Genomic DNA, 16,526 nt, shown 5'->3' on the forward strand with positions numbered 1-16,526 from the left:
TACCTCCATCTTTCGAGAATGGTTCCCACACTATTGCTGCTGCTGGTTGGGGGAACAGAAGTTGGAGCTGGGGGGCTGCTGCTTTAAGTTTTACATTGTTCAGCTCCTCCTGAGCTCTGTGGGATTAGTCCAGTCTGGTTCTAATAGTCACACACCTTTGCTCTCAGGCTCCCTAGCAGGGAATGCTGGATACAGAAGCAACCTGCATACAGAGAGCTCCCTTTTGTTAACCATGAAAAGAACCATCTGCTAATGACAGATGATAGGTTTTTGTGCCTAGAGACACAGTAAGCAACTGTTAATTACAGCACAAGCATTTTTTCTGAACAGTTCTTCCATACTACTTTTACAGTGTGATTGGAATTGCTATCAGCCAGAGCAACGCATCTGTTTTAAGTAGGGCTGAGGCTTAGGGAAGCAACGTGTACGAGAACAGTTCTCACAAGTAATCATGAACATTGTCAACACTGCGTGTGCTGAAGCCACAGTGCCTACGTCTGTAAAATCAGCAGGAGTGGGAAATGCGAGCCGAGTAATTCAGCGCGTTTCCTCCTGTCATGCAAAAAACTTCTTCTTTAAATGCACCTACTTTGGATGTAAATATATCTAATGAGTTTGTAACAGCTTCATGTGAAGGCTGTTAATTCCAGTGACTGGTGATTTCTACATTTAAAGAAAGAAACCAAGGAAGAAGTGCTTAAATGGAAACTGGCCGGATCTGCTTTCCTACTATCTGATTCTGAGCCCCATGCATTAAATGGCAGCAGACACCGCAGGACCTCCTCGCTCCCCCTAAGGCTGGGACAATCCACACCTCCAAACGGAACTTCTGCCACTGCTCAGCCAGGGTCAGCTTCCCCCATACTCTCTTCATAAAGCATCTCACACAAGGACTGTTCTTCCTTGAGGCTTTAAGGAAGCAATTTCAAACCACTGTGCACACACTAAATGTGGGGGGCTATTACTTAAGCTATGATTTTATTTTATTTTTTAAATAGATGAGTTACGTACATGAGCAAAAAAATACAGGCACCTGAGTAAGTACACTGCATTCAGATTGGTAAGCAGATTGGTTAGAAGATATGTAAGCTATACATAATGCTTCCAGACCAAACCAAACTTTTTGCCCATCTGCATAGAACTGATTTAGAATGTCAGATTTTATTCCCTTTTTGACATCAAAAAGTTCAGTCCTTCAATAAATCTGTTATTAAAATTATTATTAACACTAAAGAATCCTGTATTGAGTTACTAAACTACATACTTCCACTGTAAAATATGAACATTGACTGAAATCAACACAAGTTCCCAAAGCATTCCAGGCATTTAAGAACCGGTGCAGATCTGGTACTTCAAACCAACTGCTTTGAGATCATTGTGAGTTTGGAACATTTTTGTTCTGTGTGGGGATAATGCTCCTGTTGTTTGATAGCTTCCCAGGAGAGCCTTGGGGAGCGGTTTGCCAAGCACTAAGGGGCTGAAAACAATGTTGTAGATCAGAGTTTATCAGAGTTTAAACACCTTATTGCTCTACTTAGGTAAATTCTTTGTATCTTATGATATTTCAAAAGCTCAGCTGCTGCTGACCATTGTGTTAGGCGTAACTAGACTTCTGCTGTTCAACACTGCTTGCAAATAGAAAAGAATCACTTAAAAGTTCCCACATCTGTGCCCATGATCACCAAGAACCCAGGAGAATCAGGTCCTACTCCAACAAACACACGATGATGTGACTTCAGCACGCACCTGTCAACTAACTGGCACACTGTGCAGGAATTGTCCAGAGCTCCTGGACAGCAGAGCAAACACAGAGTAAGAAAGGGGGCTGGATGTGGGCTGGTGTATCTGATTTTCACAGGAAAAGCCATTGGATCACTGGACATAGAATGAGGCTCTATCTCTCTCCAGCAAGAGAAACTCAAATGTCACCCACCAAATGTCATAAGATGAGCCCCTATAGGCACCATGCAAGAATTCCAGCCTTAAAAACTACCCTGATGACGGCTTTGGATTCAAGCTGAAGGTGGCACAATAGCTGCTAAAAATGCTTGACTTGCTATTAAACAGAAGACCTGGCTTTCTGAAACTTAATGTAAACTCCAGAATCACAAAACAGATAAAAAAAACCCAAAAAAGCCACAAGAGAAGAAACCCACCAACTTCAGAACAGTCTTGCAGTGAGCTACCAGTTCTGCATCTGCTCAGTTAGCTGCAGCTTAGTGCTGAGAGCACTAAACTGTGTCCTCTGCAGGTGGCTGTGGATGCAGGTGCTTGACTGAGCAGACTCTGCTGGGAGCAGTGCTTGCACAGCTGCACAGCCCCACATCACTCTTCTGTCACATACCTGAGGAGCTGACCTGAGAGGAAAAGGAATCCTGAGTAGTGAACTGCAGAAGTTGGGGCACTCACTGAAGTAAATAGGAACCCACTGAGAACCACACGCCCAGAGAAGCAGCTTGCCTCTTTGGCGCCCCAAGTCACAGACTCGGATGCTCACAGCATGTGCTGTGCAAATGAGAACTAATTAGTCTCCAGCCATGCCCCCTGAACTAACAGGTGTTTTTCGCATCTTACTGTTTCTTTATGTTCACCTCACCAAGCAGCTTTTACATTTGTTGAGATAAGTAGTATGTATTATACACAACAGAAAAGCCCACAAGGATAACAGTTCCTTCTTCAGAGCAAAATTCAGAGTAACCAATGAGGGAAAAGCCATACAAGAGTATCACAATTTAGAATGCTAACGCTTGCATAGTCATGGTGCTGTGTCTGCCCTACTCCTCTTCTGCTCTGAAGTGTCCCTAACACTGGTGTTGTTTTAACACAACTGTGTAACATATCATCACTCCAGCAAACGAGCTGGCCTGTACAGCCCTACCATGCAAAATACAGCCATTACCATTACAACTTCACCTTTCCTCACTTAGTATTTTAATAATCAGAACTGCTTAAACATTTAGACCCAGTAAAGCACCACACAAGATTCTGTAAAACTTTAATTTATTCCCCTCCCAAGTATCCAGAATAGAAGACCCTCTCAAGTTGGAGAAAAATGTGACAAAGAAATAGATTACCAGGAGAGCTGTTCACATGAAGAAGAACAGAAAGCACATACTACCAAGATTACACAGAAAACAACCCCAAAATTCTATTGAATGGGATAGTGCAAGTTAACAGCATGTCTCTGGCAGGGATACCTTCATTTGGATTATAAAAGTTTTACAGAATTGTTACATCAAGTGTCTGGATGGGTCTCTGGCATTTTACTAGAGCGTTAAGAACATACTGTTGGAAAGATGCTGTACAGAAGGACCCACCAAATCAATTTATTTACAAGCCTGGGGAAGAAAAAAATTATTTTTCAGTTTATTCAAAATAAAAATACACGTAGAATTATGAAAATATAGGTTTACTATTTCCACCAAACGGAAGTCAATGCTGCTGTCTGAAAGGCTTGCAAGATTATTTCAAGTTTTTAAAGTTCATCTTTTTCCCTCAATAAGGTGTACCTATGTTCACTGGGTGCCAGTTTCTGGAAGGAGCTCTCTGGCGGGCTGCTGGCTACATCCTGAATTGGCTGAAAAACAGAACAGTAGCAGTGCACATTAGATTCATTGTGATCATCAGTCCCCTCCACTACACAGACAGTTATGGGTGTGCACAACCAGCCAGCTTTCATTGGAAATGCAGAGGCCCAAGCAGGTGAATAAACACCTGGACACAAATTAAGTACCTTCAGTTAAGGACATTCCTTCTGTAAGCAGAGCTGAAAAGGTCAGCCTGCAAGTTTCTACGCGAGTGATTTAATAGTATATTGAATGCACCCTGCTGTAGGCTTGAGTGTCCACCACTTGCCAAATTTGAAGGTGCTGTGCTTTGTGTGTTTGTTTTTGAGACACCAGGGCAAAAGTGCAATTGCTGCCAAAATACTTTAAAATTAATTTCCTATAAAAACTAAAAGAAATACATGCAATTCAAGGGACACCAATGACACGGGACAGCAGCATCCAGTTTAATTTATGTCCAGTATTTCCATTGCCCAGGCTTGCACATCTTCCATGTGCTGGCAGGATACTATACACAGATGAAGGATACTGGATTTTGGGTGCATTCTTCAAGGGAGAAAGGAGACAAGCTAGTCCGCAGCTCCACACAGTGAGCCTGGCCTAGATATGCAGCAGAACTCAGCAAATTAGCAGGTTTCCTTTCACCCTGGCCAAGCTTCCAACACACTGCAGTTGCTTCCAAGTATGTCCAGCCCTAAGCTGATTGCCTCAGTCTCCAGTTCCACTCAACCACATCTGCCTTTCCTCCCACTGACCTGAATTCAAGTTGCTCATTGAATTCTTGAGAAATACAGGGAGTTACTAGCTAAAGGAACTAACAGGGGAAAAATTCAGTCTTCGTGTTTAAACAGTCGGTCATCATAACATTCAGAAGCAGTCACTCATCCCCACCCTGCCCAAGGCAACCCCTCCTGCCTCCTGTTGCACAGCACAGCCAACTTGTTCCTTCCCAATGGCTGCAGCTATGAGTATCCTCTGCTCACAGAGCCTAATGCTGCCCTACCTGGCACTGATACCAGCACTGCTCACAAGCCTCAGTGCTGTTTCTCTAAAGAAGACCCGATGCCAGTTTGAGTTTACTTGAGCAACCTGTGCATGGAGTGGAGTGTTGGCACAGGAAGGAGTTCAGCATATTCCAGCATCAGAGACAACCCTGACCTTAACATCCAGTTCTGCTGCAAGCCCAGCCGCTCACAACCTGGCTGGAGAATACTGGGAGCAGTTCCCAGCTCAACCATCTGCAGGCTTTTGCAGCTGCTGGTCCAGCCTCCGCTCCTGCATTTTATGTTACTGCCCTGCCCCTCCTCCGGGGCTTTTCTGCTTTTCATTCTATTAACTTTGAGCAGAGCAACAGGAGGCTGTGCTCAACATCTTTAGCATGGAGCCATCCTTACTCCACCCTACAGATATCCAGGATAAGGGGCCTTAACAATCTCTGACCTATGGGTGCTGGGATAGCCCAAGGCTCTCTAACACGAGGCAAGAGTCCTCTGAGACCAATACAGCAACTTAAGCCCTAGAAAATAAACCATTTAAGTCAAAAGCAGTATCCAAAAACAAATGTGTCTTTAGACAGGGCCTGAAGTATTGAGGTTGCCTGACAGACCTGTACTTACACTCTTCCCCAAGCATGTGAGCAGAAGGGTGTATCATGAAGATACAAGGCTGAGACACAGACGGATGGGGCTGAGCAGAGGGAATCAGGGCTGGTAACCACATCCTTTCTTTGCTGCCTCCTGCTAGGCTAAACAATGAGGTATCTGGAGAAAGATCTGCTAGATCCTTTTCCTTTTTCTTCCTGAAAAGATCCCAAGAATGACTGCCATGCACATAAATACAGAGTATAATAGTCTTTGAGCAGAACCAACAGGAATCTGAACTGACAAATGCAGTGTGAGCACCATTAATGCTGCTTTTTAACTGCATTAATAAAAGTGATAAGCCCTACTGCCGCTTATCAGTCTTTCACTGACGCTCTAATAATCTGCCTCCTGCTTGAACTGGTGACCACAAGTAAATAATTAAAACAGTCAACTGATGTTTCCCTTTAGAAGCATTCCCTCAGTGTGTGGTAAGAGCAACAGTGATCTATTTTACTTCTACAGCTATATATAAAATCAGTTTTCCCCACTGAAATAAGAGCAGCTTATGAGCTCAGAGCAACCATCTAACCCAAAACTCTTCAGTGGAGATAACAGCTACTCTTACATTCTTTCATTATACAAGGCAAATAGGAGCCTGTTTCCCCATAACGTTCTCCCTCCCTTTAACCAAAAGCAGTTTTGGTTAAACAGCAAAATAGAAACAACTTCTGCTCTTTTGGGCAACCGGAGTTAAAAGCATATAAGCATTAAGAAGTACACCTATAACAAGGAGGGGAAAAAAGTCTTTATTAAATGGCCAAATTAAGTGTATTTTCTGTAACCTTACCTGTCCAGGTGCTACATCAGTTGGATCAGGGCCATGATGAAACTCTCTATGCAGTTTTCCAGAATGCAAGTCTAGTACAAATTGCTTCAGTTTACCTGGAACTCTGAAACAGATGAACCATAAGAAGTGAAGTCCAAACACAGAAGACAGCGCACTGCTTAGAGTAGCCAACTTCTGTCCATCTGGCACACTATGCCTACTTTTAAGTGATTAGCACAGGACAGAAAGCAAGTGGTTGGTTAAGGCATCCTACCAGCTTCTTTTTCTTTCCCGTCTCTTGAGAACACAGCAAGTATTTCATCTTTTCAATAACTCCCACAGAGCTGTGCCAGCCAATAACTTCATTGTATACTCACTTCAGCTCTCCACTAACCATCATGTAAGAGGGAACAGCAGGCTCCAAATGCACAGTTTACAGATACAAATGACAGTTGGGTAGCAATATTGACAAAACATCTTTGAAAGGCTCTCCACTGCCTGAATAACTGCACGTACACTAGAGATAAGCACTAAGAGGATATCAATTTAAATCTAATCTGAGATCATCTACTGTCACCCACAGCAAGTATGCTAAACTGCAGCATCCAGAATTATTCGGGAGATGTCAAACAGACTAAGAAGCTTAAAGCAAGTTGATCTAATAAGCATTAAAGATGAGATTAAAAAAAAAAGCTAATGTGAGCATCATCATATAAACAATCAAAAGATAATTTATGAATAGAGCCAGAATTGTAAGGAATCCTTCAATACACCAACGATTATATTTACGACAGCAGAACAAAGCGTGGTGAGAGGCTGCTACCAGGAACACTCCAGATCACCCTTAAATTCTATGGATAAGAATTAGTGCAATGTTGTGTCAGAGGGTATCTGAGCAGCAGTGCTGGTAACTGTAACCAACTAGTACTGCAGTGATACTTGGAGGGACCTCCTCCCCTCCCAGACAGGACTGGGAGTTAGTGCTGATTTAGAGAAGGATGCTCATTCCAGCCCAGCTGCTCAAACAGCAGAACTGCTGCTCCTTGGGCCCCTGGAATGTTTTAGGCTCTCAAAGGTCAACCGCATCGCTGGAGGCACTCCCCTTCAACAGCTCCTCTCTTAATGCAGCAAGGGCATTCAGCACCTTGTAGCTCAGCCAGCTCTCTGAAAAGCTACAACTGACCCACTGAACAGTCGCCGTCACCACCTCCAACTGCCAGCTGAACAGGGCCAAGTGGCCAAAGCAGGAGGAGAAAATACTGGGAGATGGTCTGAATTGCCTCTGAAAAAGCTGTTCTTCAACATGCAGCTCCTGAGAGAGGACAGCAATGCTACAAGTCAAAGAGAAATCTTCTGGTGGGCCAGTGCTGAAAGTGTGGGTATCCAAACACTATTGGTTGGTGGCAGGAAGGGGAAGTCTGGGGCCAGTTTGGAAAGGAAAAGAAAGGAAAGTACACGTTAATATTTGGACACCAGAAACAGGATGCTTAAAACAGGCAACATGAGAGTCTAAACTAAGCATGATTTATTTTAGGACTGTTTTAAAAGCAAGTGTTTAGGAGTGTTTTAAAAGTGTATTTTAAAAATACAGAGTGCCTTCAAAATGCAACTATTCCACAACTTCTCTCTCTCTCTTTTTTTTTTTTTTTTTTTTTAAAAGAACTGATGTTCAGGAACCAAAGGGGAAAAATGGTCACAATCAGGATTTCAACATGCATAGCTTTAGATGCCTGAAAAGCACTGTTACACATCCATAAGACTGATGGACCACACTTCCAGAAGAAGCCTGTGGAGAATTACAGGGAGAAGCTGCAACCAAACCCTCCTTCCAAGCATAAACATTTCAGGTAGAAAAATGCCTGCTGGAACATTCACCTTGTGTGCTAAGTATCAGCTTTGAATCTTTGGCTTCAACCAAAGTGATCTATAATAAAAATACATTGAGCTTTTAAAAGCAAGAGTGGGCAAAAGCTGAAGTCTCAAAGCTTAGATTCCTACCCAAGGCTTACCTGCACATACACTGCTTGCTATCTCGTTTGAGACAGAAAATGGAGTTTATCACACAACCTGAAGACAAAGACAGAACACCCAAAGATCTCCTATAGGTCCCTGAAGGTAGAATGTACCCACCTTCACTCCTCAGCTGAGCCCAGGAAACTAAGTATGTGCTTCCTATGGCTGCTTTCAAGGCAGTACATTACGAAGGGATGGGCTGATGTAAAGAGGAATTATCAAAGTGGTGTTCAGATGCTATGTGTGTTAAAACTTTTCAAGTTAATAGCTACATAAAAAACACCACTGCAGATACCACGTCAGGCTCTAAATACTTAACTAATAAGGAAAATAGCAAAACTTTGAAAGAATAGCAGCATCCAGCATGAGATCCTCTTCTAGAACAATGCAATGAACTCCATTTACATTAATACTTCACCATTCACAGAATCATAGAATGGCCTGGGTTGAAAAGCACCACAATGATCATCGAGTTTCAACCCCCCTGCTATGTGCAGGGTCACCAACCACCAGAACAGGCTGCCCAGAGCCACATCCAGCCTGGCCTTGAATGCCTCCAGGGATGGGGCATCCACAACCTCCTTGGGCAACCTGTTCCAGTGCGTCACCACCCTCTGTGTGAAAAACTTCCTCCTAATATCTAACCTAAACCTCCCCTGTCTCAGTTTAAAACCATTCCCCCTTGTCCTATCACTATCCACCCTTGTCAACAGTCATATCCTTCAAGTACTGAAAGGCCACAATGAGGTTTCCCTGGAGCCTTCTCTTTTCCAAGCTAAACAAGCCCAGTTCCCTCAACGTTTCCTCATAGGAGAGGTGCTCCAGCCCTCTGATCATCTTTGTGGCCCTCCTCTGGAGCCACTCCATGAGCTCCACATCCTTCTTGCACTAGGGATTCATACCACTTTAGGACTCTCACACTGAATTATGTGCAGGCGCTGTTACCTATTCCATATTTACTCATCTTCCTATTGTGATCCTGTTTAAAATACAGCATGATTTCCTTTGTTCTCAACACAAACTCAAAACAAAAAAAAATACTTACGACAGGTCGCTGAAGTCTGGAAAGACATACATGTGCCTGAAGCTGTCAATGGCAATAACCGGACAGTCTGTGGGAGTCTTCTGAATGTGGAGGAGCGGGTGCCTGAATTTGTCACAGTCAGCATGGAGGAAGTTTATTGTACCTTAAAATTGTGAGCAGATAAAAATCCACATTAAGATTTTTTTTTATTATCCTAAAACTCTATATAATTCCATAAAAAGTTCAAAGGTAGAGACATTAGATAAATACATCATGCAAAACTTGAAAATAGATTCAAATAATAAGGCACACTGAAATAACAAATTACCTGAAAGTAGCTTTGGCCACAATACAAACTGAAGTTTGTTTGAAGTCCCCTCAAACTGTTGGAAATCATCTAGATAAGAAGGCTTTCTTAAATAGTTATCTATTAACACTTTATGTTTCTATTTTAATCCTTTCTAGAGGGGTCAGTCTTCACTGTCAAAAAGTAAAAAAAAACAAACACAAATCTAGGACTCAGACATTTGCTTTCACTCCATATTGAGCTCATCTGGAAAAAAAAACAACTGTTCCAGCAGTAACAAGTTGGTACAAACCTTTTTCACTTATTAACTGTCGTGCAACCTCCTGTTGGAATTTCTCTAGGCTCTCCAAATCATCCTTCATGTGGAAAAGTATGAGGAAAGGAAGGCCTTCTTCTGTCAGTTCCTGCACAGAAAACAAAAGATATATTACATTTTTTTCATTTCCTAAAGACACTTGAGTGATTCCAGCAATTTTCAAAGCCGCTGAGATTCCTGCCTCAGAAACAGCTGAAACAACATAACTAAGGATATTAACTGCTGACCTTTCATCGCAGACACCCAACTGACACAGTTAACCATGTTTCCTTCCCCTTATCACATGCAACAGTTTAAGGATAAGAGTATTTCATTACCAACGTTTCAGGAAAGGATACATGTGCAATGGAATAATTGCTCAAAAGAAACAGTCTGATTCTCAAAACACATCTTCATAGAAACAGCAATAAGGCCTGAATGTAAAATATGGAATGAGTGCTAAACGAAAGCTGAGCATCTATATTGGACCATATCCTTTGTTGGTTCACATCATGTTGGTGATTTTGCCTAAGACCATGAATTAGCATCTTTAAGCATTCCCAAGGTGGGAAAAAAAAAGCAGCAGAAACTGATGAGGTGGCTGTAGGTGTGTCCTGACTGGTAACTGCAATGTACCATTAGTAAATTCACAGCTAACACATTACTAAAGGTGACAAACAAATGAATGTCTCTGTTAATCAGGCAGGCTTTAGTTCCCTGAAGGAATGCATTCTTGCCTCCTAAGTACCTTCTAAAGATCTCTCTCCAAGGACAGACAAGTGTATGAAATACTTAAATATTTTATTCAGGATTTTTATTTTCAAACCAACACAAAGCATGAACTACATACATTTGCTTGCTTAAAAAGTGACTTTCTTAGTGGACCACCCATTCAATTTAGTAGAGAACCAACTGAAGAAATAATTGTTTATCAAAGAAAACTCCAAAGGCCTTGCCTATCTTTGATTAGTGCAGCTGATACGCAACCAAGTGCTGCTATTTCTTTTATTCTGCTCTGTATCCAAAGGAAGTCCATGCTTTTTGAGAAAGCTAACTTGTTCATTCAGCCACCAAAGCTAATAGTTTCTTCAGCTACTTTCTATCTGCAGCAATTTGAAATAAATGCTTTCCCCAACACTATGCAGCCAGTTGCATCTAGAGAACACAGAATAGACAGCACTGTCTTTCCAAGCAAGCCTGCGCATCAAGCCAAGGTTTGGTCTTATAAGAGCAGATTCCAGAGATCCTCATTAGTTCACTGCTCTTGGCAAAGCCAAAACTTCCCAACCAATCTCTAACTGCTAATCACATCTGCTCATTCTCATTTGTTAAATGAAGTCCCTGGTAGGAATGTTTGCATGTATCTTGAAGTGTTCTACTATCAAAAACACAGCTGAATAGTCACATCACTGAGAGCCACGGTTAGTGGGCATAGTGGTGATAGGCTGACAGTTGGCCAAGATAATCTTAGTGGTCTTTTCCAACTTTACTGGTTCTCTGATTCTATATTTTTACTATACTATATTTTTATAATGTATATTGTGCAATATACATTAAGAGCCCACATAAATGATATGCAATTTCTACTTGTATAGCATTTATATTTGTTTGGTTAACAGCAGCCCTGAATTTTTTAAACAAATGTTGCTAGGCAAAAATGTCAAATTGGAATTGAAAACATTTGCCTAAAGAAAACAGGAATTGAAGGCTGGGGGAACAAGCAGAAAAGCCAGAGCACAATGTGATACAGACAGCAATGAACTTTGGCTTCTAAGCCTCAAAAATCCAATCTTACTATGGGAAAAGTACACTAAAAATCTTATCAAGCAATTCTAAACATGCTGGCATGTGGCATCTTTCACATGCTGCTTGAGTTACAAAGCAAGAATGAATATTTCTTTAGCAAAACTTTCCAACAGAAGTTAGCAGTATTGACTAGACAGTTGGACTTCAAATATTTTGTGCATCCCACCCTATTCAGCCATCATGCAAATCAAGTGTTCTGCATGCCCAGGGCATCAGTGCTACACGCACTGACCATTCACAGTAAAGCAATTAAGAAATGATGTGAACTGAGAACAAAGTATTCTTCCATCACACGACTGATTCTTTGGTCTCTAATCCAATGAGGGCCACACACTGCAATTTGTTACAGACCTCACCAGAGTTTACAGCAGATGCTGTGGCTATGAACAAATGCTCCCTTTGAGGTGCTGTAAGCTTGCTACTTGTTTGTTTTACCTCTCTTTATTTTACAAAAGAATAATCATAGCAAATTAGGAACAAGTGAAAAAGAAGAGTAAATCAAGAAAGAAAAAAAAGAAAAGCATTGAAAGGATAATGAGAAGAAGTTTGAAAGCATCCATGCAAATCCCATCTTACAGCTAGAAACAGAAAACCAAGGAGAAGGACACAAGAACCTAAAAAGGTAAAGAAGGTATCAGTGCTTAAACACACCGCCAAAAGCCATCACCCAGTTTCTGTTAAAATTCACTGAAGTATCCAGCTCTAGAGATGCTTGAATGGCTGCTCAGATATTTATTACACGATACTTTGGACATGGTTGATACATAAAAAATTTCCGACTACCAACTTTGACATGAAGTTTTAAATGCTGACTGGCTGTATCTAAAAGTTCACAGCTATTTTACTCTTTCTAACTGCCATGAATGCAGAAAGCTTGAATGAAATGATTCCAAGTGGCCCCTTCCAACCTCAGCCATGCTGTGATTCTGTGTGAGTACACCGATGTGGATATTTTCTACCTCGACTAGAAACATTTTTCCAGATCAAAATCAATGCTTTTTGCTTATCTCTGAATTGTAAAACAAGTCAATATCTTCCTGTAACATCTGCATTTTGGATGAATAATACAATCTACTCAAGGTGTTACAAACTCACCCATAAAGACACATTCTTACACATGCACACTCTTAAAAGTCTGCGTCCACCCTCTGCAAATCTCCAGGCACTCTGTATACAATCTATGTGTGCGAATACAGCTTTTTAATTTGGTGGTGTAAAAAAAAAAAATATCACAGATTTTCCTCCTGTGAACCTCAAGTCTAACTGAAAAGCTCCATAACAATGAAAAGACAATACATAACAACTATTTTTGGTAAAAAGCATGCAGATGTTGCAATGCATGAATTAAAAACCTCAGGAGCCATTTTGGTTCTGAGAAAGAAATCTCAAAAATAGAAAGGTAGCAAGAATTCTTACCTCCCCATTTTCAAATGTAATTTCTCGAACGAGGGGTACACATTTATCTTGTGTCCATGCGTAAATCAAATCAAAATTGGTCAGGGAGCCCAAATACACCATATCTGGAGCATTCTCCTGTTGAAAAGAAAAGCACTAGTTGAAAAATAGTAAAAGTGACATTGCTACTGATACAAAGGTGACAATGCCTACGTAAATACTGAAATCCAATATTACATAAATATTCAACTGCTGCGCATGCAGCACCTCCATAAACTATGTAACAAAAACCATAAGTAAATAAATATGATCACTTTTGCAATCCACTTTCTGAGATAAGAGGAACTGACTTCAGGTGGAGAAATACTCTCAGTATCTAAAAGAATCTCAGCCATTAAGATGGATACCCAATGCAGATATTAAGCTCCTCCATGCTGACAGTTATAAAGTCTCACCATAAAGAAAAACCAAAAACCTGCAGGTCTTGCAACTGGTCTTTTATATTTGCATTTGCAAAGATTGGAATAAATAATAGCTGTTCTTTGTTTATACTAGAGTTGTAACCCAGAATTCAGTGCTTCCATTTTAAAATGTGACTACAGTTTGAGTTTTCCAAGCTGCGGGCATGAATAAGCATATATTGATTCAGACATGCCATATAAAGTAGACAACAGTAAAACATCTTTGCAGGAAACTGTTTCAACCTCTCTTTCCCCTCAGGTTGTGTTTTCCTTTCCTAAAGTGCTTCCCAGCATCAAATTTGAGAAAGGAGCATATGCTCAGATATTATGTTTCTAAAAAGCAAGTCTTGCTTTTCTTCCACAATGATTTTATTCTCAACTATGACAGTTTGTTAACATGCTTTACTGCTTTTCCTTTAGATTAAGTGAACAGCTTTCACCTCCCTAGTGTGCTAAGCTATGTAAGACAGGCAAGTGATAGTCAGAAAATAGCCAGTGATTGTCATTTGTGTTGAGAAATAAGGTGCACCAGATGTTGAGCTTCCTAGATATTTTTTTTTAATTAAGATTTCTACTGGACACAAAGTATCTACAGACATGGTAAGCTGCCTGCTTTTCTAAGGAAAAAAACACTGGACACTGAAATTAAAAACATAGGTTTTGTTTTTAGTTAGCAACAAACTGTTAGCGACAAATAAGACTGAGATCTTTTTCATCTTCTCTGAAGCGCCAGTTCCTACAACCCTCACTCTCTTCACTGATGAAATAAAACTAAAATTTGAGATGCAGCAAAATACTGAATGGTCTGTGTGTGCAGTCTCTATTATCTCCTACTCACATATAAAGATAACAAGCAGAATAAAATACATAGTCACACTTACCCCTGGTGGCTTGTAGATTATATTGTCTCCGCTAAATCGCTCTGCTTTTGAAATAGCCCTACAACAAACCAACCAGTAAGCATGTCTTGGTACAGACAAACAAAATAACTAGGTTAGCAAAACTCATATTTCCATTTGCTATCTTCTCGAATTTGGAAGGAAAAAAAAATTAAAATGCGTCCTCTTCAAAGAAACCATAAAGTGATTAAAGAAACCATAAAGTGATAAAGAAGCTTGGTCTGTCTGGATGAAAGGGCAGTAGGGGAAGCTGCAAGGCATGTCCGTGAGATAAGAAGTTTGGAGTAGAGGCATCAAAGTCAAAGAGATGAATACTGGCAGCGTGCAGCTTCTGATCTCTGATGATTTGGTAACGTGCACACCTGGAGAATATATGAAATTTCTCCTTGATATTTAGCTTAGTATTTCATCTCAGTGAATTCCACACCCTGTCTCTGCCATATTTTGTTACTCCTCAATCCCAGTCACAACAGATTCCCACAGAATGATCACTTCTTATTAAAAGAAATGGGGACTGGTATGCATCCAACGTAAGAGAGGAAAAAAAATTAGGAAAGTAAGCCCCAACTAAGCTCTTTTCAGCACCTTCATCCATTGCAATAGGTCTCTTCTCCTCCACCATGCCTTGCTGTCCCACCATAAATCACACTGGCAAAACAGAACCAACTGGCTGCATATGCCTCCAAGTGAAATGAACTATTTCTCTCTTTTCCTTCTTTCATAGGCTAAAAAGAAAGCATGTCAGCCTCTGGGAACTTTAAATAAGTGTTCCAGCTTCTCCAGTTACAGTATCTCTTAGATGGACTCAACAGAAGCATTGTAGAAGACTAAATAAGAGGGAAGGGGACAGAAAGGGAAGAAGGTGGTAAAATATCTCAATTTATCTCACTGTAAGAAGTAAATATCCCAGGGTTCTGAATTAACTAAAGAGCAAAGAAAAAAGACATACAAGGCTTATGTTAAAGTACCTAAGTTTCATTCATTTTCTTTCATCCAGTTATCCTCCTCACATCACGTGTGAAAGATGCCTTGCTTAGTATATTACACCTATCCACATTTTCACCAGCTTAGAGGCATGCATAGAACAGATTTCAGAATTCCAGACATAACTACTCCAACAACACAGAATTAGGCTTTTTTGTAATCACCATCACTACTGAGGTAAACCATTCACTTCCCAATCAATCCTTCCCTCAGTAATAAGAAAACAAAGACACCCAAGTCACCTGCCCAATCACTGCTTGATAAACTCACAATACTCCAGTAGGAAACAGAAGCTGTTGGGTAAGTTTGTTGTGGACCCAAAAGACTCTCTGTTCTTCCATCTCAATAACTGCACTTGTGACTGATTTGTTTCAGATAAGGGAAAGGGAAGACACGATATGAAAAGACCAAATGCCCGCAGATATTCCTTTTAAAAACAATACAAGTGGAAACATTACAGTTTGTGTTTCATGCCTCCTTGAAGCAATTACCTAGAAATTGAATCTTCTGGAAACAAATTGTCCTCACATACTTGCTTGCTAATGTTAGAACAGTTCTCAAGACAAATGTATTTTTTGAAAGCTTGTTTTGTGTTTCTGCATTTGACTTTCTGTGCTGCAACACAACAGCACAAAGCCACTCTCCTCACTTCTACAAAAATCTCAGATTTGCCCCACTGTCATTCTCCTTCTACAAACTCACTGCAGTATCTCTTTGTCAGTATCCTCCCTACCTCCTGCTGCCTCCAACTCTTCTCTCACTCACCCTGCTGTGTCACCGCAGATTGCAATAGAATTGTTAGGATCATTTGATTTAAGAGTATCTTTAAGTATCAAGGTGGAAGTAGCATTAATACAATTTAAAAACAAGCTACTGTAACTACCTGAAGCCAGAGCAACTTTAACGTAGCAAGAAACAAGTTTGACCTGACACAAGTTGGTTAACGTTTACTGCCGAACTCAGTGTTTCCAGTTTATTTTGGCTTACTAGGCATTTGGACGTGACAACTCACATTACCATTATATATTCCATACCGTAATACCTGACAAACTCTGCCCACACCAAATCCAAAACACCTGCCATGGCCCACTGGGATGCTGAGGAAAAACAGCCCAGCTGATCCAGGAGTGCTCCCAAGGAAACACTTCTATTCATAAGCCCAGCAGCAAACACTGTTAGAGAGCCAGGATCTCTCCTTTGGAAGTCCTTTGGCACATAATTCTTATGAAGCCTGAGAGCCGCAGCTTCTCAGAGATGGAAATGTTTCCAGGACTGCTGCCTGGAAGGCTTCATTCACTTGAAAACGCTAACAGCTCCAGGCTAACAAAGGAACAGAAGTCTGGTGAAGAGAAAAATAATAAGCCTGG

The 16,526-nt window shown here is 40.9% G+C and overlaps 1 protein-coding gene across 1 annotated transcript in view; it reads right to left on the reverse strand.

Moving 5' to 3' along the window:
- Positions 1-3,475: 3,475 nt before the first annotated feature.
- ERP44 (endoplasmic reticulum protein 44) overlaps positions 3,476-16,526 on the reverse strand; it is a gene marked incomplete at its 3' end in the record, with an annotated part of 46,547 nt that continues 33,496 nt past the window's right edge. The window contains exons 7-12 of the mRNA XM_079533586.1: positions 14,158-14,215; positions 12,837-12,953; positions 9,612-9,723; positions 9,034-9,175; positions 5,997-6,099; positions 3,476-3,577 (exon numbers count right to left, since the gene is read on the reverse strand). Of these exons, the coding sequence (XP_079389712.1) occupies positions 3,476-3,577; positions 5,997-6,099; positions 9,034-9,175; positions 9,612-9,723; positions 12,837-12,953; positions 14,158-14,215 (634 nt within the window). The remainder of the gene's footprint in view (positions 3,578-5,996; positions 6,100-9,033; positions 9,176-9,611; positions 9,724-12,836; positions 12,954-14,157; positions 14,216-16,526) is intronic.

The sequence above is a fragment of the Tetrao urogallus genome, assembly GCF_951394365.1.
Source record: "Tetrao urogallus genome assembly, chromosome: 3".
NCBI lineage: Eukaryota > Metazoa > Chordata > Aves > Galliformes > Phasianidae > Tetrao > Tetrao urogallus.